General features: G+C 39.8%; 2 protein-coding genes across 4 annotated transcripts in view; one reads left to right on the top strand and one right to left on the bottom strand.

The window, feature by feature from the left end:
- Nucleotides 1-5,837, top strand: part of LOC108674967 (heterogeneous nuclear ribonucleoprotein 27C) — a 28,358-nt gene extending 22,521 nt beyond the window's left edge. For all 3 annotated transcript variants that reach the window (XM_047879780.1, XM_018162956.2, XM_018162955.2), the window contains one exon: nucleotides 161-5,837. In XM_047879780.1, the coding sequence (XP_047735736.1) occupies nucleotides 161-173 (13 nt within the window). In that variant the 3' untranslated portion in view covers nucleotides 174-5,837. The remainder of the gene's footprint in view (nucleotides 1-160) is intronic.
- A 2,724-nt stretch (nucleotides 5,838-8,561) lies between these two features.
- Nucleotides 8,562-23,337, bottom strand: part of LOC108674963 — a 59,398-nt gene continuing 44,622 nt past the window's right edge. The window contains exons 3-16 of the mRNA XM_018162948.2: nucleotides 22,008-22,087; nucleotides 21,475-21,553; nucleotides 20,111-20,193; nucleotides 18,635-18,759; nucleotides 18,030-18,097; nucleotides 17,166-17,369; nucleotides 16,764-16,933; nucleotides 15,941-16,159; nucleotides 14,790-15,048; nucleotides 13,972-14,285; nucleotides 13,577-13,781; nucleotides 13,103-13,286; nucleotides 12,421-12,571; nucleotides 8,562-12,160 (exon numbers count right to left, since the gene is read on the bottom strand). Of these exons, the coding sequence (XP_018018437.1) occupies nucleotides 9,058-12,160; nucleotides 12,421-12,571; nucleotides 13,103-13,286; nucleotides 13,577-13,781; nucleotides 13,972-14,285; nucleotides 14,790-15,048; nucleotides 15,941-16,159; nucleotides 16,764-16,933; nucleotides 17,166-17,369; nucleotides 18,030-18,097; nucleotides 18,635-18,759; nucleotides 20,111-20,193; nucleotides 21,475-21,553; nucleotides 22,008-22,087 (5,244 nt within the window). The 3' untranslated portion in view covers nucleotides 8,562-9,057. The remainder of the gene's footprint in view (nucleotides 12,161-12,420; nucleotides 12,572-13,102; nucleotides 13,287-13,576; nucleotides 13,782-13,971; nucleotides 14,286-14,789; nucleotides 15,049-15,940; nucleotides 16,160-16,763; nucleotides 16,934-17,165; nucleotides 17,370-18,029; nucleotides 18,098-18,634; nucleotides 18,760-20,110; nucleotides 20,194-21,474; nucleotides 21,554-22,007; nucleotides 22,088-23,337) is intronic.

Genomic DNA, 23,337 nt, shown 5'->3' with positions numbered 1-23,337 from the left:
GCTGATGAAACATAATCTTAGTGAATAAATCAAGTCTATTACTATGAAGATTGATTAATCATTGATTCTTATTCGTTACTTTGACTTTAGATTAAAAAGAAGCAAATCTTAAGCTCTGCTCCAGCTAACCTCATTGTTTGTGTTGCGTGTGGTGCAACAGCTCCGTGTGGTAAGCTGTCGTCGCTACGTTCTCTACCACCGCCGGCCGTCACCACCGACCACCACCGTCAACATCACTTCTCTCCAGATTATTCCATGTGAACATCTTCAGCCTTGCGACCTAGAGCATCATGCTTGAACCCTCTTGAGCAACTTATCGCGACAAAATATCCCTTTTAAAACGGAAAAATTATCACTGTCTAGCAAAGAAAAAAGTTCCTGGGAAGTTTGTGTGGCATTAGCTGAACTCGCGCAGATCTTGTTCTTAATAATGAAGCAGTAATTTCGCGCGTATGCCTGAATCTAATATTAAAAGGAAAAATGCTAAGTGTTGTTTATATTTTGACGCGTTTAGATAGTAGCAGCTTAATTATGTAATCATTTAGTACTGGCTGCCAGTATTTAGTAAATGCGAGTTCATCGCAACGCCATTACCTACTGGGGGAACTGATGAACTCCTGTACAATTGACGACCTGCTTACTAACGGTAATTTATTGTTCCCCCCATCCCGCGTTAGTTGAGCCTTCACCATAAACAGTGAATGAGCTAATTATTGGCCTCTTCAGGATGTGTATATTACCTCTCCTGATGGTTTGGCTGCCCAGACACTCCAGCTGCGATAGTCCAGTGGCTAGAGTCCAATGAAGCTCGGCACGCGCGCAATTGTTGGCGTTATTGGCGTTCGAGGTTTCCTTGAAAACCTCATTTTTTTCTCTCGAGTTCTAAACTTCTTGAGCATGACTAATAGGAGACTCAATTTTTGCATTATTACCGCGATAGTGAATCAAGTCTCCTTGTATTTTATCTGACTATACTGACCATTCTCGCTAGATTCTTTCCTGGTCTGAGACTTTCTTGAATTACTTTCGATCGAGTTGATTCACTTATTTTTTCGCAATTAAATATTAGTGGAGCATGCAATTACATTTTTTACGAACATGAAACCATTCGAGTCATTTTATTTTATTCATTTACGTTAATTTTCACTGTCGTCGTAGGAAATGAGCCAAATATGCCTGAAACTTCAGTGAATATTTTTAATTAAATGTAATTCACGATATATAGTTTGAAGTCTGGTGCATATGATAATGTTTAATTTGACATTGTTTGCAATAATTTTTACTGAATTAAATTTTAATGTAACTTCTAGATGCAATAAAACAGGTGGACTGTGGTGGAAAATAGTGTATTAATCTAACGTACTTTTGTTCTAAATTGTTTAGCGAGTAGATTGAATTGGGCGTAGATTTGACTTATTTTTACTGAGTGAGAGAGCAGTTGGTGCTTCGTTGTTTTCTGCTCCTCATATTGATTACCCCACCGATACCTCTCACTTCTCCCCAAAAATAATTTTTACTTCCTCCCCACCGATTCCTCTTACTCCCTCCCACCGAATCCTTGCTACCTCCAACTGATACCTCTTGCTACCACCTAGCTTTTATACCTGTCGATATTTCCTTCCCTTCATAGTTGTTTATTTTCCATCAAATCAGGTGGACTCTCAATATTCACTGGCTATGTTAACTTTATTTCTCCTACTTATGTTATTCTTCTACCAAGGCAACGTTAATAGAAGGCCTAAAAGATTTTGAAGGGACAAAATGTTAAGAATGTTCAGATCTTTACTGCGAAATTTTTCGAAATTGTGTTTCTAGATTGGAATTTTGGCAGTGCCAGTTCCATAACATAGGTTGGGAGCTTTGATTGTAAGTTTTTGTCAGGAGATTTTTATTATATTGACTAATTATTATGATAATTACCTTGGCATTTTAGTCTAATTTAGCTGCTCCAAGATATCCTCAGATGTTAGTACTTAAGAGCTGCATTCTGAAATTTGATGCAAATTTATTAAAACCAATCGTAAAATCCCCTAATATGGAAAAAAGTTTTGATTGGATAAGATCTGCATCGGCGTGACGGTGTCAGTGGAATGACTGATTGAGTGAATGTGATTAAGTGGTGAAAGTTTATGAAAGATTTTTGTTGCCTTATTAAAATTGCTTGATGTTTTAGAATTTAGATGATGAAAGACTAACAGCAGCATTATTCAGAAGCTCGAATAGTCTTATCCCTTCAGGAAAACGATACAATGAACTTCGTTCCGCAAGACCAAAGAGTAGCCTACTGCTGATTTTCTCCTTCTACTTCTAGTAGTAACGATAATGATACTAATAATATAAATGCTAGTTATGGCAACCAGCTTCATTGATGATAAAGTACAATTTGAGATTTAAGCCCAACTGTATGAGAGTGTTAATCTTAAGCATTTCTCGCTGGAATAGCATTTATTTTCTCTTCAAAATTGTTATTCTCTATACATGACTCCGAAGGGAGATTTTTTACCGCTACATTTATATTGATATCATTGATGGTGTCTATTTAGTGTTTAAATAAATTGCTCTAAGAACATATTCTTACCGGTGATAGTAAGAACAAAGCTACTCACTGATCTAACGGAGCAGTAATTATAACGTCGATTTATTCAATGTCCTAGCATCGTAGACATTACCGAAGTAAAGTTGTGATTCTCAGTAGGGTTAATCGCATAGTATCCTAATTTTGTATCTGAAAGTTTTATCGTAAAATAATTGACGTATCTGACTAATGTGTAAGGGTGAAGAAGTTGCCATCAGTTTAGAGTGTGACCTTGTAATCATTCATCAGATTCTCTTTTGTCCCCGGTCAAACACGGCTTAAATATTGCCGTCGTCGCTCTATCTACTCAGATTTTGAGTTCGAAAAAGATCGATTGCTATGTGAATGAAAGTGTGACTTAGTCTAATGATGCCTTTTGTATAGAATTTAGGTTTTAAGTTATAGCCTATATTTTGTACATAGAGGAGAAAAATTTCGGATGGAAGCAAGTGCTGTGTTGCGGATTTTTGCGAGAGATGTGTATGGATTGTGCGATGCTGTTTCTTGACAGCGCTTTCTTTAAGAAGTGATAGACGAGCAGTAGCGTCGGGCTCGGTGGTTGTGCTCGAGGGCCCCGGCGGTGGTGGCGAGAGGTGGGTGAACCGCAGAGATAGAGTCTCTCATTACCTTCGTACAAACTGTGTTCTCTACGGTGGTGAGAGTTGGGGCATATTATCATGACCTTTTGCCCCTTGCGACGGATGGACTAGTAGGAGTCAACCTTGTACTAATATTAAACTGTCGCCAGATAATCCCTGAGCTATGGTTGAACTTCTGCTAATTTTTAACTGTAGGTGTAGTCAGTTTCCTTATTAGTGACAAGTTTGCGCTGTTCAACCCTTGCTAAGTGTGAGTGCGGTCTCTAGGCTAGTTGGTAGAATAAGTTTGTTTGGAGTGGGTATGGTATAGGGTTATGTAGTATGTAGTATAAGATTTTGCATGCAACCGATCACTGCTTCTTAAGAGCATGGCCGGTCTTCGTAGTTAGTGTTCTAATCATTCGTTCTTTCTTACTCGTAATGTCTAACAAGGAGGGGGAAAAGACGGGCAAATGTTAATATTATCGTGGAAAATGAAGCATTTCTCTTCGATCAAATTGTCATCCAAGGACCCTAAGCTAGAACCACATGGCATTTTAAATAGTGGTTTGGAGAACAGTGCTTCGCATGTCCTATTAAGAAGAGTCCAGTTAATTCCCACCTTCTTGTACTCGTGTTACCTGATCATGTTGCGCGACCCTCTTGCCTATTTAGATGAGCTATATCGCTGCACTCCCTCGCCTTCCGGTAGTCGCTCTTTGACCACCCGCGTTACGTTGTGCTACGTCACTCCACTGCTAAGTTTATCTCTGCGGAGGGGCGTCAGCAGCGTCAAAAGATTTCAGGCTGTCGCCTGTGGTTGCCGGCTTTGTTTCACTTTGTCAATGACGCTTAGATTTTAGAACGTTTCCAGGCACTGTGCGTGCGTTTTCATGTTCTGTTCGTTTTCCTCTGCTACTAATAAGAATAATGCTGTAATACCGCTTCGTGAATCATCTTTTGAGACTTGTAGTTTTGCAAATTATATTTAACGACTAAAACCTGGCTCTCATATTATTAAGTTGTGAGAATTGGTAGTTGGTAACCCTCGGTCTCATTTCCGTTGTGTGTGATTGTTGATACTCATTCTTGATGAGCGATTTTCGCGCGTTAATTCTAATTCTTGTTCTACTGTTTGCAGAATTAATACTATGAAGTTGTGAGGACGGATAATTGTCACTAATTTGTGTCGATGCAATCCTCCGGAACTGTTAGTTTTAATAAAATTCCCGTAGCCGTATTGCAGCATATCAGTGCATGAAACTTGTCGTGGTGTTACTGATGTATCTAGCTATAAGAATTTGTGTTGTTTACAAGCGTTTTTTTCTTATTTTAAGGGCAGGGTTTAATTATTATTATTCTAAGAAAGCATTCTCGTGTGCACTTGCAGCCAACTTCGATTACCTGTTGCCTGGTGCCAGCATCCGCTTGTGGATGGCCACTGTCTACCTCACATGTAGTGAGAGTTTTTAAGGTTCTAAAGGTTCTGGTGAACACAAACTGCTATCGGCACCTCGCCAAACACTCTGCATAGGCGTACGCTTCAATCTCTCGAGCAATGCAAGGGACTCCTCGTGCTCTAGTGTCAACTCCTCAAGTGCTAGACTTATGCCTCTACTTCTTAATCGTATATAAAACAAATTAAAAATGATAATACAACTTGCTAAACGATACATGATTTTTTCATACTTTTATATTTTGGCGCGTTTTGTCTATTTATGTAGTAATCTTAAGGCGATATTAGGTTAATTTTTTAAATGTATCACAAGTTTTATAGTGATGTATATAACTTCTGGATAACACTTACATTAATAGTACGATCTAAGTGTACATAAGATTTGCATTATTGGTTGTAAATAATTACTGATGACATTTAGAAATAGCCCGGTAGAAATTTTGGGGAAAAATCTATTTATTGCTTGTTCAGTTTTTTGGTTAAGGGATTTTTCTGTTGTGAACCGAACTGTATTAAGTTGAGAGTATAGTCTGCAGCAGCTGGCGTTGTGATGCTAGATAAGGTAGCTCTTTAAAGCTCTGTAACATCTTTAGGATAATAAGCTTAGGCTGCTCCTCTCCACGTTGTAGTCCACCGTTAGCCCTAAGTCAACGTTCTTTATGGCCGAAACTCCTAGCGGATTCGTTCTAGGGCTGAAATCTTAAGCTTTAATCGTAGCACCTTATGCAGAGTGTTTGGCGAGTTATACAAGTTCATGAGATCGCACATGACCAATGGTAGAAGGTCGTGATGACCTAATGAGGCTCGCAGCTACGCCTTATTTGAAAGATTTTATGAACGTCGATGTGCTGGTATGAGTTGTTCCAGGACCTAATTCTTAAATAACCGATTAAAGTGTGCCTCAAACACACGCTAATTATGCTCAAATCAATGATGTAAGTGAAGGAATTCTTTAGATAATTCTTACCGAAATTATTGATGAACTATTTAGACGTATTTCTGATAAGTACTTTTTATCACTTAAATTCATCGGAGCCATTAAAATTTAAGTAGTTTAATTCTTGACGCATTTTTATTTAACTCTTGTACATAGTAGAGTTAAGGCTGCAGAAATTAGACGAGTGCCACATTATAGGTATAAATGATAGACTTAGTTACTTTGTACAATCCATATTAGTTCTTCTAAGCAGCTGATTACCGGCTTATAAGAAAGAAATGTTTGAAGCTATTTTGTGATCATTCCCTCACTTTTCAAACACACGCTTTGTACACAATTTGAATGCTAGATCAAGATATAGATGAAATGACATCATTAAAACACACTCGTGCTATAAATCTTTTATTTTCTAAATAACCTTATTAAATATACAAAACACAATGTAGAATTTGCTGTTTTTTTATGGATTATTTATTAGCACTAAAGACATGCGTAAGTCCGGGCGAGATAGTGGACTAAAACGCTCAGATGTCTGCAACACAACGGCCGGGTTTACTGAGGCCGAAGCAACCAATTCCACAGTGTCGTTTGCAAGACTGATGTCTGGTACCAAATTGCACAGCCTAAGACATGCAATTAATAATATTAATGTGTTTTTCTTCCATCTCGCATGCAATTTTTCATTCCAGTGAGCATTTGCGTACCTAAAAAGAAAGATTGAAAACTAAAAAAAAAAGACGTGATCAACCAGTTATAATTTAATTATTCTGCAGCGGACACGTTCGTCGAGGTCAATGTTCTTCTTCACATTACGTTCTATCGAATGCTTAGGAAACTAAATCAATGTTTTGAGTCACTGACATCGATGAAAATTCATTTAAGCGACAAGTAGGCAAATGAAAAAATGCACCGTCCAACCACTGTCTGACAATATTTTTTGCCTTGTCAAATATTTTAAAATACTTCAATAAAAAAACTTATTCTCTAAAAGAAAACAATTCAATTAAGAAACTGGGACCGCATGCAATCTACTGCTTTTCCACTATCAAATTAATTATCAATCTAATAAATATAGACTATAACGTGAAATGATCATAGAACATCGTTACAACTGGGATCCTCGCACATACAATTTTAGGGAGAAATTTAACTCGTACTATCTATCAAGTCTAAAAAACCATTCTCTATTATTCAACGATTAATTAATAGTACTTTCGTAACCTAAACCTTCTTAATTCGTCATGATCTAAATGCCAATAGATACAACAATAATGCCAAGTAAAATTCTCTGACAACATAACACGAAGGAATATTTTAATCTAGCTTATGAACCTGGATAAGCTGCGAACGATCACAGACGTCAGCAGTGCCGTTAAAAATTTCAAGGATGTTGTGAAGTAATATACGTCAACATCGAGACAGTTAAAAAAAACACATATTTCCCCCCTTTATTTCAATTCCTATAACTTCACGGATTTATCGGACATTAATCTTCCCTAAATTACATTATGCGTCACAATGAGTCCATATTAATGGATGTCTGCAAAATACTGCAACAAATAATGTCCAATTAAGAGCTGGTATGTGACGATCCAAATCATTCACGTATGAGGTCCTTTCTACGCGATTTCTCCATCACTTGTGATACGAAGAACAGAAGCTACTGCTGACTATATAAACACTCCATGGATCAACCTAAGTTTCCCTGTACAACTCTCTATTCATATGTAAATTTAGTCAAAATATGAAACTAATAGGTTAAAGATGAACTCATCAAATTTTTTCAGACGGGAAGACAGCTAAATATATTTAGGAAGATCAGTCAGTGTGCACACCTTGAAAGCGCATTGAGCTGGCGATTTTATCCAAAATGCAAGACCATTTCTCGACCGGGTTGAAGACTACAACCCAATATTGTATACGGCCAAGATACCACTTTCTATTCACATAATAAACCAAATTGCACGCACACGTACCCCCGAAACGTTTATTTCTATCCGCGCTAATTTTTTCCCTTATCCAGTCATAATTTAGGAGCTGCCTTTTAAATTTAAATCAGGAGAAATACTAAAATTGAATGAGCGAAACGTTTTATCGTGATTGAATATTGCATCTATTCATACCTAGACAAATCACATTACGGTGTACTAGACCGATTTATTGCAACGTCAAATAAATTACGCGAGGCGGTCTTCGAAATTCCCACAACTGGAATTAGTGAAAATTTGAAGTTAGTTTATTGGCAACGCTTCCGAACTGGATTAGCGCTTCAATGGACAGTGTATATTTTTTTCTCGACCATTGGCTCGACACTGTAACTCTAAATAAACACATAGAAACGCTGGCACTTTTTTCGAATAAAGATTGAGAGCTTGTTGGACGTGAGATCATGCTCTTAATGATGAAAATGGATAATCATCTGAAATATCAGATGATTCATGATTAATTAGGTCATAAAATATAAATACTATTCATGAAGTGAGCTGGTACTTTGAAGACGGTGCTGAGATTCCAGGCGAATTTTTCTGACAGAAGTAGAATAATCTATATAATGTCTTTCGAGGAAATGATACCAAATACCAAACTCATGTTACCACACGTTTAGCAGTCGTGCTTTGAACGTCCAATGACATGGTAGAGCGATGGTTGTTGTATTAATGCACAGTAGAGCGGTGACTCACGCACTATGCAGCATTTTGTTCATTATAACATCACTAAGCTAAAAAACGGACTATTCCCCAGTTTTAAAAGAGAATTTCTATGAAGGAATGGATTCCCAATTTACAAGCAAAATGTTGATTTGATAAATTGTGTTCTCTTTCAATCAAATCCGACAGTGTTCCTAATAACAGCGAAGATAAACTAAATTGCGTTGGTAAAGAAAGTAGCATCGATAAATAAATGAACAATTCATTTTTCTTTCAGTTCGAGGAATATCAATGGGAAGGTAAAATCCAACGAGAAAATTTAAGGCACACCTAAAGTCGAAACTAATATATCACACGAGTCATAAGAACATACAATTTCCTTCGACAGATGCAAGTAAAAGAGGGTTAAGAGCAATCGATAAAACCTTTTAAGCTGCTGTTTTCAGAGAAAACATAATATTTGCTGGAATTAGAAGCAGTTTTACTCAATAGAACAAATATTGGAATAGGTACTAACAATTACTCAAATTGATACTTGAGGAGAGAATATTTTTGTCAAGAAAGTCAGTCAACTTATAAGCGATCACTGTAAAAATTGCACTTGGGCAGTTAATGAGCCTCTTTTTTTATTAAACTTCAACTGGGTAAAGCTAGTGAACAAGTTAATAAATATGAACTAGCAGGTAATTTTCTCGTTGAGAGCACAATGCCATTTTTACGCGTTTACCGTAAATAAAATATAAAACCTACAACAGCGCATCGCTCCCTTGATGCTGGCAGATGCAACATTTCGTTAAAAATATCTTCAATATCACTAATTTACACACTTAGCAGTAGACGTCCTGATGTAAAAGGAAGTCCATTCATGTCCGTGGTTTCGGTGTAATGCTAGGTTTGGTATCAGATGTTCTACGGGCGGAAGATACTCTGGCAGGCACGGTCGTCTTGCTCTCTTGCGCAGGAGGAGTGCCCGCTACTTCCTTCTCGAATTTCTGCTGCAAAGACGCAACATTCGAGCTTCCTACGCTCTTGCCTCCGTAAGCTGTGTTGTTGCGAACGGCAGGTCGTCGAGCACTGGAGCGCGCGGCACTAGTACTACTACTACTCAAACTAGGCTTTTTACCTTCTTTTGTGTCGGATGTCTCTGCAGATGAGGCTGTAAATTTAGTTCTAGAGCCGCTATTTTTACTATTTGATGCCAAGTTACCCTTTTCTATACTCACCGGTCCCTTTCCACCTGATGATCGGGTTGGGGACAGGACGCGCGAGGGCTTGCTACTCGCTTCGTTAGTTTTTGGAGGAGATACAGTGGTGAATTTATTTCGGGCAGTCGTATTTTTACCTTTACTTGCGCTGCTATTTCGGCCCGCAACTTTTATAACGCTACTGTTAGGTGAAATAGCCCCTGCATCGCTTTTTGAGGCTTTTGTGTCTAATTTATCAGGGGGAAAAAGGACTTTATCTGGAGGAAACTCCGGGCGTTGTACTTTAACACGGACAGATGTAGAAGGAATATTTGAATTACTAGTAAAATTATTCGTGTTCTCAGTGGATGAAAGACTTTTGTCAGGGGTATCACCGGGCTCACTTGATTGACTAGATAAAACATGATTTATACTGGGATCAGATGGTTTGTCCCCAACTTTACTGCCAGGAATATCTGGCGTTTTCTCTCCGGCAGCAGAGGCTTCTTTTAGCACAGACTTAACAGGCGATAATAACGGATCAGAAAGCTCCACAGTAGGTTTTGGTGTCGTAATACCAGGTTTCTTCCCAGAAAAATTAGAGGAAAGAGGAATACCAGTTTCTGTTGAACTTTGCTCAACAACTGCTCTATTTCCTACATTGAGTTGTTTCGATGCCGCTCTGACAGCAGCTAACGACGATTCAAGCCGCTGATTTGCTGGAAGACCTTTAGCGGTAGGAACAACAGATCCTCCCGACATGATTTGTGTCGTTATAGTAGTGTTGCTCACAGCAGTTATAGGACTTTTGAGGTCTGGTGACGCCATTTCATTCATCTCACCAGTGTTTACTACAATCGTGTTATCTTTATCGTCAGGTATGCTACGCTTCAAGTATGATAAAACTCCGCCAGCTTTGGTCAAAATTTTAGGACTATCATTTTCATTAGAATGACTAGAACCAAGAGCCTGTGGCTTTTCATTAGAATGAGACCTCCATGGATAGCCTCTGCTGCGACTTACTTGATTTGAGCTCGTAGTATCAACTATTGGTAGAGGTGTGCTATCAACTAGAGGGTCAGATTTATTAGAAGTAAGGCTCACGGTATTTTTGTCCTGAATAAAGGCACCACATTTATCATCAACAGTCTTCGATTTTTTGCGGCTAACGAGAGCGTTTCGGAAATCAGGTTCTCTCGTGACGAGCTCGCTGACAATTTCCGAGAGCAGACCTCCGTCTTCTGAGCTGCCGCAACTCGCCCGGTCTGGAGGCGTGAGAGAAGAAGAGCGGCTAGGTGGAGACGAAGCATCCTTGCTTGTATTTACTTCATCAATGCTGCCAATATTAGAATATAGAGGCTCCTCAACACTCTCTTTTTTCTTTCTCTTAGTTTTGCCATACAAGAATGAGAAAACAGACTTCTTAGCCGGTTGGTCGTTGGCAGGGATAATGGCACTGCTGTTGGCATAAAATGGTTCAGGCTCAGAAGGTGGATCGGAGTCTACAGTTTTAGATTCAACAGAGGTTACATTTTCAGGGGAAGTTCCCTCTTCAATAGTGGCATAAATGCTCTCTGTTGGAGACGTCGTGCCTTCTCCTAGCGACGTAATATGAGTTGTATTGTTAAAGCTTTCAACACAGTCATCATAAACATCCTCCGATCCCGGTGAAGGGATCGTGGGCAGCGGAGGGCGGGGAGGAGGGTCAGAAGGGCGAGCGGGTGGAAGACTTTTAGGCCGAGGAGTTCGCATTGATCCAAATTTAGGGATGGAAGGCCGAAGGGTAACTGGAGGTTCTCGCATACTTCCAATTCTATGGATGTCGGATGAATGCGCCGAAGTTTTTTCGGAGGAATTTACGGATGGCGCCCATGTAACTTTAGGAGATTTGCAACCGTCTTTCGTTGTCACATCAATTACAGTCGATGGTGGTTCAGGTGCAACACGAACCGGGACTAGATTTTCTGGTAATTTTGTAGCCTGAAGTTGCATAGGAGCAGATATTTCAAGCTGCATTAAACTTTCTCTATTGATTTTAGATGCTTTACGGGGCAATGTACTACACCGATTGGCATCTCTATCATCCTCATTTGTTTCTTCTGCGCTCTTATCTTTTTTGTTAAGGAAAGAAGCAATTTTTGACGCAGTTGAAGAAGAAGATTTTGAAGAATTTGCAGAAGGAGCAGTAGCAGGGCGTGAGATGATTACAGAGTTCTGGTCAGGGACCGAGAGCGGCCGAGGAGCTGCTGAGTGAGTACGACGCGAAGGGTTTACCACAGCCACTGGAGGAGGGGAAGAAGGATGAGATGGAGGAGGGGGAAGAGTCTTGGGCAAACAAGGCACTTGGCCGACCGGCTGTACAGCCCGATTCGTGGAAGCTTGCAGACTAGGATTACTGATCACAATTTTGGCTGGAGTAGATGGTGCTTGGCGCACAGGCTGAGGCGGTACCACTGAAGTTTTCGATAAACCGTTTGGTACCACAATGGTCGTATGAGCACGGGAGGCTGTTTCTTCGGATAAACTATCAGCACCAATTGGGGAAATTGTAAAGCCTTGGTGCTTTCCGAAGAACTTCACATCAGCGCTAGTACCATTAGCACCAACTACTGGGATGTGAGGTGAAGTAATATTGGCGCTGCCGTTAAGCAGAGGACTGTTGCTTTTACTCTCACTAGAAGAAGTGGCGCTGGAGGAAATGCCGCCCGCGCTGGTCGAAGAAATACCTCTCGGAATACCAAGGCCGCCACGTCTACCAGACTCGGGATCGCGAGTTGGTAGCCTAGGAAAAAGAGTTATATTTTATACGACAGCTAAATAGTGAACTTAAGGAGAGGGAGTAAATTCAACTGTACGAGGAATGAAAATTTAACTCGACCTTACTTGAGATATCCGAATAAATAAATTTTTTTCACTCATAAAATTCGTCACCAGTAATATCTTGCTTTTCTGGGAAAGAGACAACACATCAAGAAATCTTAAGTTAAATTATTAGCTTCCTTGAGATTTAATTTCGAAGATAAACGAAATGCAAAGATATACCTTGATGATCCTGGGAGTCCCTTCTTCGTGAGCCAGAGTCCAATGACGCCAAGGTTGCCGCGGATGTAATAAACAACGCATATAGAGGCTACAGCCAACGGCACGACAGCGAAGAAGAATACTACAAGTCCCACTACAAACTTGTTCGTAGCTGCAAAAAAAATAACAAGTTTTAAAAACAAACTAACAACAAAGTGTGATTCAAATTACATATCGCAATTTAATTACATAGCACTACCGACGTATAAAATAAAAATTATAACTCAGTACTCACTGCAGTGAGTGACAGAGAGCGCATTTTCTCGTCGACGAAAACTTGAGGTCACGGACGGACGGACAGACAGACAGACGGACAGGGCGAGCACAATAGTGCATTTTTTCCATAAATGAGAACATGCGCTAAAAATATTCACATGTTAATACTTACATATCAATAATCTCATGTCAAAGGCAGTTATTGGGAGTGGATAATTTTCAATTTATCACTGAATATTACCAAAGAATATACCTCTGTCAATTACTCGTACTACTGTTTTTAAAATATTATTCTACTAACATTGATAGGAACAGAGGCGTGTCCAATACTCACAATTACACTCGTCCGTAATGTAAACCTCGAGCATCCATGATGGAGAGGGAATATTTTATCATTTCTAATGAGATAAAAAAAACTGTACTTCACCATGCGGATTGCTGGCAGGCCCGCTGTCGATGGAGCCTCCAAAGCCAGGCTCTAAACAATCAGGCGGAGAGAAGCCCAGAGCGCAGTGGCAGTGACCGAGGTTGTTGCACGCGCCGTTGCCATTGCATGAGCAACCTTCACGCCGCAGGGATGCGACCGACATGCACACTTGGTTTACACACATCTGTAACACAATATACTGCCTTCAGAAGATATGAGATAAAATCCACATAAATGTAAATTATACAATATTTGTTCATTTGCTATAGTGTCATATATTACAAAACTGCCACAAGACGAAGAACCCCAAAACGCAGTAAAGATACGTGCAAGTGTAAATAGAATCACGACACAGAATGTGTCATTTTGCTAAAAATTTGTAAAGACAATGTGTGTCACAAAATATGTTCCGTGGTGCATCACTGAGCACTAAATTAAATTATATCATCGATGGTGATAATTTTGAGCACTGACCTTCTGGTATCCACATTTAGCGCCGTCCGGGGCCAGTCCTGGGTCGACCATATCCAACCCCAGGTCGACCTGTGCCACCCTGCACGGGATGATCTCGCGCTCGTTGCCCTGGATGAAGCGATGCGACACTTTGCTCACGCTCTCCATGCCGAACTCGAGCCGCTCGTTGTAATGTTTGCAGTGCATCATCCCACACTTGCGGTTACTGAGAAAACAATGAAAACCGCCCATTAAAAGGCGCAATGTAAACCAAATTACGCTCTTTGGGGAGCAGCCGATGCAGTATTTGTCTCATTAAAATTTAATTATACTCTATTCAAGTTTCACAATTGAACGATATAAAAGCGAAATTATGATATCTGCAGGATTATTCCTAATTTGCACCGATAACTTACCCAGTGGAACATTTGAAGTAGGTGTCATTGGCCCAGTTATAGCCACAATTGCCATTATTGTTGCCCTGGGTGTTGAGGCTGTAGCAGTCGTCATGGCTGTTCTGGCCCGTAGGGCCCCAGAGAAGCTGGCACTGCTGCTCGTGTGACCGGCACATGCCAGAGTGGCAGAAAGCCTTGCCAGCTTGACACTCGTGGCCGTCCTCTTGGAAGACGTCGTCGGGGCAATACTCAGAGTCGCCTCGACAATATTCAGGCAAGTCGCACTCGCGATGAGCTGAACGACACTCCGTGCCGGCCTCTTTTGGGTGGCATGTCTAAAACATGCGTTATGTCAGTTAGTTAAGTCTAGAAAAATCATCATAGCCTCTAAATACTGGGGGGAAAATTGGTGCAGGCACCAAACTAAAGGCAGAAAAACGAACAACAGCACTAAGGCACAGCTGATGCATTGCCTATACAGTACATCAAGGCACTAAAGTATTGCCAGGATATGCGCAGAGGCCAAGACAGGGTAGCATCATGCGAAATTAGTAACAGTTATTACTACACAAACAGATATAGCTGTCCAATAAGATGATGAGTAGGAGAAAAAAGTCTGAACATCATCCTATAGTCTTGACAACTTCAATTCTAACAATCACAGTTGTAACCATTATATCGAATTGAGCAGTAAAGAATCATGATCAGAGAAATTTCTCAACAAGAATTGGAAGAAAGTATTCGAATGCACACAGATTTTGTCGCATGATTTTCTCCACTTATGAGGCCTCGGTAAAGCCTTTTTATTCACGTACGTGCAAGGTTAAAGAAAAACCAACCTGCAAATCACAGCATTGGCCCGTAGCACAGGTTGCATTGGAGTAGAGTTGACATGTGTGAGGATCACAGCAGGGGTTGTCGCAGTGCTGAGGAAGACCACAGTCACATTGTTCCCCAGGCTCGACAAACGAGTTGCCACACACGGGCGAATCGAACAGAGTCCTGGGTTTGTTGCGCAGGCAGTAGTCCATGGAGCGCTCGAAGGAAAGAGCCAAGTACTCGTGACTGCAGCTCGACCAATGGCTCGGGCTGCGAGATCTGACAAAGACATCAGGAAAATGCAAGCTGAATGATATTAGTTATAATGAGAGGACCAACACACTTTAACACGTTGACTCCGATTGCTTCATCTTGTACTATTATTTCATTTTTTGTAATATTTTGAAACAGAGACTGCCAGACGGGTTTTTTTGGACAAATTCCGCGATTTATTTTTTTTTTAATTGCAATCGCCGGCAAAAATTTATGATAGAGGTACTTCCTAATTAAATTTTAAAAACTGCAAAAAATAACTGGAATTTTTACACTTGGACCTAGAAATATAGGTACTAGTATATATTGAGTTATAGGACCTTTTTGGCTTTTTTGGTCGCGGATTTGGCCGTTTTTTAAGCAACCTGAATTATGTACCAATACGTCCTAGAATAATACAATTTCGTGGTACGCATGCGTACCACTTCGGAATCAACGTGTTGAAACATAAAAATGAACCAGGTACTGTACGCATTTCGATCGAGTCGGTTGACATTCGAATAACATTTGGAAGTCACTTGAGAAACGAGTCACTGCGAAAAGTTTACCATAAACATATCGTAATATTTCTTACGCTGTAAGTGTCAATAATAGAGTTGTTGCAGTAACTCGCTCAATATCAAACTTTAATCCACTGATAATTAATATAAGGTGCCTCCATAAGCAATACACCTCAATCTAAGGTAAGTTTCACTGAAAGAAAAAATAGTGAAACCGAACTTCTGAATATTAATTCAAGTTTATAAGTGCCAATGCATAATTTGGGCTTACTTCAATCACTGCCTTGATCAAACAGCCTCACGAACAATGGTAAATCGTGTACATTAATTTGGCATGCATTAGCACATGTACAGTTACGTCACATAGAACACTGGCCGATCTGGTGGCCTCGCCATACCCTGACGAAGGTGCCATGATGCAGCGGGAGTCAGGACACTTGCAGTCCTCCTCGGTGTCGTGCTCCATGCCGAAGTTGTGGCCCATCTCGTGCGCCACGGTCGTGGCCACGAGCCCAACACTGGCGCTGTGGTCCATGTTGACGCCACCGCTGTACTGGTAGGTGCAGATGGGGCCCTTTAGAGCCTTGCCCACCACGCCAGAGTCAAACACTTGGCCGCTGTTCAAACATTGCTTTCATTACTAATGCATAGATACACGAGCTTGATATATTTTAGGTGTAGCCAGTCACCAGAAAATATTCTTGCGTAAAAATCGAGATCAGTTCAGGCAAAACATCAAAAATATTAAGATGGATTGTTGGAAGGAAGTGAAAAATGAGAGTTTTTGAAATCTGAGATTGACTACAGAAAAAGTTTTGCTGGAAAAATGAGTCCCTTTCCTAACAGGAGGAATTTGTCGAAATCTTAGAAAATGTACATCTAGAAAAATTGAAACAAATATTTTAGGACAAAAATAGATCCCACATCGTGTTCATTTCCGCGTGCTTCTTGGTCAAATAATTCAAGACCGAAACATCAAAAAGAACGTCATTGATTGTTTATTCATTGGGGTTTTTGAATTCTTTGGTCGGATTCACTAAGTTTAGTTTGAATAAAAATGAATCACGATAGAAACATACAGAAAAATATTTTTCTAACATTTGTTTGAAAATATGAAAATTGACCAAAATGTAATTGGTATGCTGTCAAGTTATATGCTAGGTATGAAGAGTAATACAACGAATATAGTGGCGATGACACTGTAAGGCAATCAAGACTGACGTGAGGAGTTGAGCGTTGTCATTGGGATGGTCAGGAATGAGTCGCACTTTTCTATAGTTGAGGAAGTTAGTGAGGGTTAAATCCCCGTCTTGTGAGATGGCCACTTGATCTTCCTCTGCCCAGACCTCCACGCCGACGAGCGCAATGAAGATGTTCAGTGGCTGGTAGAGCTGAGGAGTGACGCCAAATCAATACCAAGTGTTTTATTCATACAATTAATTGCGACCAAAATAATGTGGCTCCATATCGATCAGGTGAAATAATCATGCACGTATTCCTAGATGGAAAATTAGGAGGATTAAATTATCTATTTCATTTTATACAATTAGAACAAAGAGTTCCAATTAAATAGCACACCTGAATTTTGTAAAGCCTAATAGTTAAATATAAAAATATACCCACCGCATTAGCGATATTAGCGATGTCCTTGAACCTCTTATGGATCTTCTGGACGTCCTCGCCGTGGTTCTTGTACTCGAGGTGGTCAGCTACGAGCACGAGCTCCACGTAGCGCGACAAGACGTTGCTGTTGTACGGGCCACGTATGCGACCACCGCCGTCGCTGGCAGGGCCGTCCTCCAGCCGGTTACCCGTCGACCGTTTGTACTGCCAATGACACATTAATTCAGCTTAGAAAATCCGATGAGAATAGATTTTGCTCAGTTGCCTTTCAGTTATTGGTACAGGTCATGGACATGAACGATGAAAATCTAAGTGATTTGACCGAATGAGATCAGATGAAATTTAAGGTTCACATCGTTAAAAAAAAGTTCTTGCTAATGAAATGCAAATTCTTTTCTATAATAGAATAGAAAGATAATACATTTAAATGATATTCGAAAAACTCGCAAGAGGGCAAGGTGCGAATTTTTTTTTTTTTTGGAATGCGATTTGTTTGGGTGCAGTTTATTTGCCGGCGTGCGTCAATACCTGCTTCTTCATAAATGTTTAGATTGTAATAAACTACCATAGAAACTTGACATCACTTAACTCGCGCTTGCGCAAAAACATTTACGCCATAATTGTGTTCGCATACATTTGTAAACCTGCAGAATCAACAATGAAATAGTGTTAAACCATGAAACATACATGCGTTAACAGGGCCACAGAGCGTCAAAGAATTTATAAAAGCTCACATTAACAAAGCTTAGGTGGCGATAAGAGGGTGAATGCTGAAATAAAATTTCACACAGAAATGGACTCTACGGTTAGACTTGACATTACGAAAGAGTCTTCTTGCATTTGAGGGTAAAATAGAATTCTCACCCTCAACATCCTGGCGAAATTATCGTCCTTGAAGAGCTCCAGCGAAGGATGTCGATGGCCGTTGTACCCTGCAAGTGCAAGACGGAAATTGCTGCTTGATCCGCATAAATGGCCGTGACACACGATGATAATTGAGTGGAAATTTGTCTTTCATACGTTGTTAAATTAGACGACTGAAACTAGGAACGTGCAACTGCACACGTAGAATAGTTAAAGCAAGTTATTAACGTCGATTCATACTAGAACCTAAATGGGGGAGATACGTCATTTAATTATAACAGGAATGATATGTAAGACGTGCATGCAAGAATAGACCGCCTTCAAATAAACAATATATACAAAGAAAGTTCAAAGATTCATAATTACCATATCCTTAAGCATGAAGTTTTTCTCAGAATACAATAATTACACTTTAAAGTCACATTTTTGTTACATTCAAATGCTCAATACTTTTTTTTCATCTTGACCTAACCTTGCCTTCCGAAATCCTGCCGTTGATTGGCAAAGTGAACCCTTGATTCCACTTTTACTACTATTGTGTGTCGACAATTTAAAGCTATCATGAGCCGTAGAGACGCAACACAGGAGAGGCTGTCCCCACATACCACACGTAAGGTTGCGAGGCACGAGATGCTTGTGGCTCAGCAGGAAGTGCGGACTGGAAAGCGAAGGTTTGGACTCCGGCACTCGTTCGATGTAGTGAGTTTCTTCTCCGTCAAACACCATCCCGCTATAACAAAACACACGAGTTAAAAAATACAGATAATAAACGGGCGCTTATACGTGTATCGAGATAACAAAAATGACAGTAATGGTCGCAGTAGTGCCGAAAAATTAGTGAAATTACTGACACCTGCTTGACAAAATAATGCAATCACAATAAATTACGACATTAATACGGAAAATTACGAGTAGTTTTACGATAAGCCTCTAATTTCCACGTATGTAAAATAAACAAAATAATTATGAATATGATGATATCAGTTCTTGCGCAGTGGAAATAACTCGAATAACAGTAGTCGTGATTTAACTGCAATTAATACTCAAGTTGATAATGGCAGCAATTCTCAATAATGAGAACTCTATGACCATCATGGTCTCTAATGAGTAATGACCTGCGCTAACTATCACCATAAACTAATTAATATGATATTATAAAGAAAAAACCCCTCCCTTATTACAACTCGTATCACTTTATCACGTTATCAGGCAGCTTTTTTTCCGACTACTTCGATCTTCTTAATTCAAGGTTTACACAAAGTGAGCGTTCTCATTTATTGAAGTATTTCTCGTGCTTCTACACCACGGCAAACCAATCCAGTAACATTTTTGTCGCCGCATTAGGCGGGTTTCGAGTTCATTCCTCGTACACTAAAGTAAGCGGGCCATAATATTGCTTACAAAATATGTCATTGAATGGTGGCCTGTCGCCTGCCTTGACCAGAGGCCCCACTTATCTCTTGCTCTTAATATGGAAATACCAAAAGTTTTTATTTACAAATAATAACACCCAATTCACGTGCCAGTTATCATCGAGTTAGTTTAGTGGCCAAATGTTTACTAGCGCTTCAGCTATTTAGCTATCTCGCACCGAAAGTCAAGATGAACATCACCATAGAGGTGGAAGGTCTCAATTATTCATCACCCACAAGGGGCGGAAGGTCTCAGTTGTCCAGCCCGCTGAAGCTGGCTCGAAAGAAGCAGCGTTAGCATCTCAAAGAGACGATACACCGCGAGCTCAGCGGTGGGGCGCTCAGGAACAATCCCCCTAGGAGCGCGAAATCCCATAGGACTTCTGACGAGCACAGACACCCGTCAGAAGCCCCCCTTGAGGGACAGTTATCATCGAGATTTTACAATCATCATGCAGGTGATGTTCAAGTAATTTTAGCCATCAAGTGACAACATCAAGTAATAATAGTAATCAAATATTTAGATATCTAGTAATAATATAAATAGTAATTTTAGACATCAAGTAATAGATATTAATTAGAAGACGACTAGTTGGTAAGAGTGACGCAAGAGACACGACTTCATGAGTTGAATGAAGCAACACATGTCAGCAGCAGCAAGACTCTCACCTCAGACCGTGACAGGTCGACACCGCAGCCCGCGAGCCTGGTCTGCCCCTGATGCTGCCTTGGTAGTGGCATAGTCCAGCGTCCTGTGGGGCACGATAATATAACTGCATGGCGTATGAACGACATTACTCTCAATGTTCTGTTCTGACTGTTGTTCTCTCAAGAATGTGTCATTCATTACTCTCAATGTTCTGTTATGACTATTGTTCTCTCAAGAATGTGTCATTCATTACTGTCAATGTTCTGTTCTGACTCTTGTTCTCTCAAGAATGTGTCATTCATTACTCTCAATGTTCTGTTCTGACTCTTGTTCTCTCAAGAATGTGTCATTCATTACTCTCAATGCTCTGTTCTGACTCTTTTTCTCTTGTGACTCTTGATTGGAGTATGTGTCGTTAAGCTCACATCTCTCACATTCCTTATTTACTTTGAGTTCCAGATGTTATGCTAAGCCTTTTGTTAGTTCTTTACTTGATGCGAGACTATACTCAGTGCTTCGATACCATAAGAAAAGAGATAATTTTTAACTCTCATTGGAAATCAGGCATGATAATAAGATTAGACTAGACGTCGCTGACAAATTAGGAGTTCTACCATATCCCGGAATTAACATATTTCTAACGGGATAATATGCTAGTTAATCTTTCATATAATACCTGAATAATGGTAATAACAAATTGTGTGATTTAGGCAAGTATGCTGATGCTACAAGCATGAACATGAATATACAGTCATTAGCATACCTATGCTTGTTCGTTCATCTGCTACTTTGCAGAGCTCATGATGAAGTAAGAATGAATTAATTAAATTAATTCCTTTTTGTTGGAATGGTGAGTATGGGAGGCCTTTAAAAAAAGTAAAGCATGCCAATCGAGTGACAGCTAATTCAACATTAAATGTAAGCTTCCGTACACTACTGGCGTTTGTCAAAGTCACTTTATTATTCGTTCGAATCCTGAATAAATCGGCGTTAATTACAGTGCATATTTTCATATCGTGAAAAGCGTGCAAGCCATGTCGCTAGAAAATGCATCTTACGAAGGGTCTTGCGTTCGAACTTGGGGCAGATTGTTCAGGAAATGAAATGTATCGTGATAATTTTCAAAATTGTGACACAAAGTTATGGCGTACAAGCTTGACCTAAAAAGCACCCAAAACACCGTCATCTTCTAGGTTTCAGATTGAGGTAGTAGTTTCACAGGCATGGTATTTGGCATGATAAATATTCCTAAATTTCTGTTCTCTCTAATAGCTACATTGTCAGTCAAAGCTGAGCTCTTCTACCGCTTTTCCCATTTCAAACATATTATTCCAGCTTGAGCCGAAGTTGCTACGAGCAAGAAGGGATATGATGTCAGCCTCACCTGGCCTTGAGGGCGCCTAATGGAGTGTGAGCCGTTACGATAGAGCTGCTTCTCGAAGTACCCCTGCGGCAACAATTGTCTGTAAAATGAGAAGATATCAACAAAACCGAATAAAAATTGTCATTAAGTAGGTCTTGCAAGTATAATATCTTTTATGCAACTAATATTTCTTCAACACAAGAACCTGCTGTTTGTTAATAAATTCAAATTTGACAATCTGAGAGGAAAAAATTATCGTCAGGAACGCCCTTAAATAACGCAAGAAGAAAACTGTCTTTTTATATTTACTGTCAGATGCATTCAAGAGAATTAATCACTACTGCATCAGTCCGAGGTTTGAGTGCAAGGTAGATTGCACACTTCAAGAAGAATAACCGTAGCACATAAATAAAGGCATTTTTTGACCGAACATAGAAAATTGTTTAAGGTACAACTTATACCCGGAACTCTGACAATTCTCAAATTACTTATGCAATTAAACATCGCCATAAGAAATTGTTAACAACGATGGATTACTTGTAAACTAAGCGGACCTGTTGAGCTGGAGGTCCATCAGTATGTTCTCTCCATTGATGGCGAAACCGAGTGTAATGTCATGGTGGTGCTCCTGGAGCTGTCGTACAAAAATGAGCATTACCGCGTGCTTATCCAACTTAAAATTCACAGGCATACGATGTGTCTAAAAATTAAGCCCTGCTTCTAGGTGCAGTGATACGAGTTTCAATTTATTTGTTCGGTAAAACTTACATTAATTAGTATACGATGTGTTCTATTAGTATATGCTGGCAAAATTTGTTCCTTTAAGCAGGTTTCATTGAAGACCAGAGAATTTGTTTTAGCTCATGTGTTCTAAGTGCATGATGCTCCTCCTGCAGAAGATAAAAAACCAACAGAGAGATATTAGCGCCAAAGAAACTTGCAATAATTTGACACCTCTGGCAGTTGATGGTACAAACTAAAATAAATCAGGCTACTCAACTAGTAATTTAACAGTCAAAGCTAGGGTGTGCTCAATCCAAGATTCTGTACATAGTAGTCAGCAGCTTGGACTAGTCGTGTTCCTCACTGATACAAAATCAGGATTAAAAATCCAAGAGAAACTGGACTGAGTGTGACGTACATAGTTGACCATTTGTTTATCTTGTCCAGTTTTTCTTGTACGACTTGAGATACAGAACTGTACTACGGAAAAATAAGTAGTTTAGGTTTGCTAAAAATTTTCAAACATCTCATCTTGCACCGGGCAAACTAAAAATTTTTCAAAGTAACGATTCAAGGCCGAAAAAATTCCTACATCAGGCCAGCAAGTCATTTCATTGGAAAATTGTTCATTGGATCCTCTTCAAACGATCGCATGAGACTAAATGACTCCAGCATACGGTAATTACAGCAAATGCCACCCAGATACTGCTGATAAAGAGGGTTCATTTCCTAAGTTAATTCTCTTAATGGGGCCGTGCAGGGCGCAGCCATTCACGTAACAGGCAAACAAATTTGACTAACCGGCCTCAATGCGGGGCTTTTCTCATATAACATGAATTTACTTTGAAGAAGAGGATATTAAACGACACGACTCATAGCCTGTAATGAAGAATAAATTAAACATAATCAACGAGACTGCGTTAAAAATGAAGATTTGCAGAAAGGATAACGGTGAAAATATTAAAATCGGGCAGGCTTAGGCTGAACGTATGCTCCAGTTGACAATGTTGTCCACAACTTTAATTATGCTTATTTAAGTACTAAATTTCACTGTAAAGCAATAAGTTTCGCCAAGCGTATTCTCGATCTCTTTTTGGTTTCGATCTCTTCATGGGCACAGTAGCTGAGATAAACAAGTAACCACAAAAATATACAATCATT

Source organism: Hyalella azteca, unplaced genomic scaffold (assembly GCF_000764305.2).
Source record: "Hyalella azteca isolate HAZT.00-mixed unplaced genomic scaffold, Hazt_2.0.2 contig3814, whole genome shotgun sequence".
Lineage (NCBI taxonomy): Eukaryota > Metazoa > Arthropoda > Malacostraca > Amphipoda > Hyalellidae > Hyalella > Hyalella azteca.
This window is presented reverse-complemented; position numbering and strand designations above follow the sequence as displayed.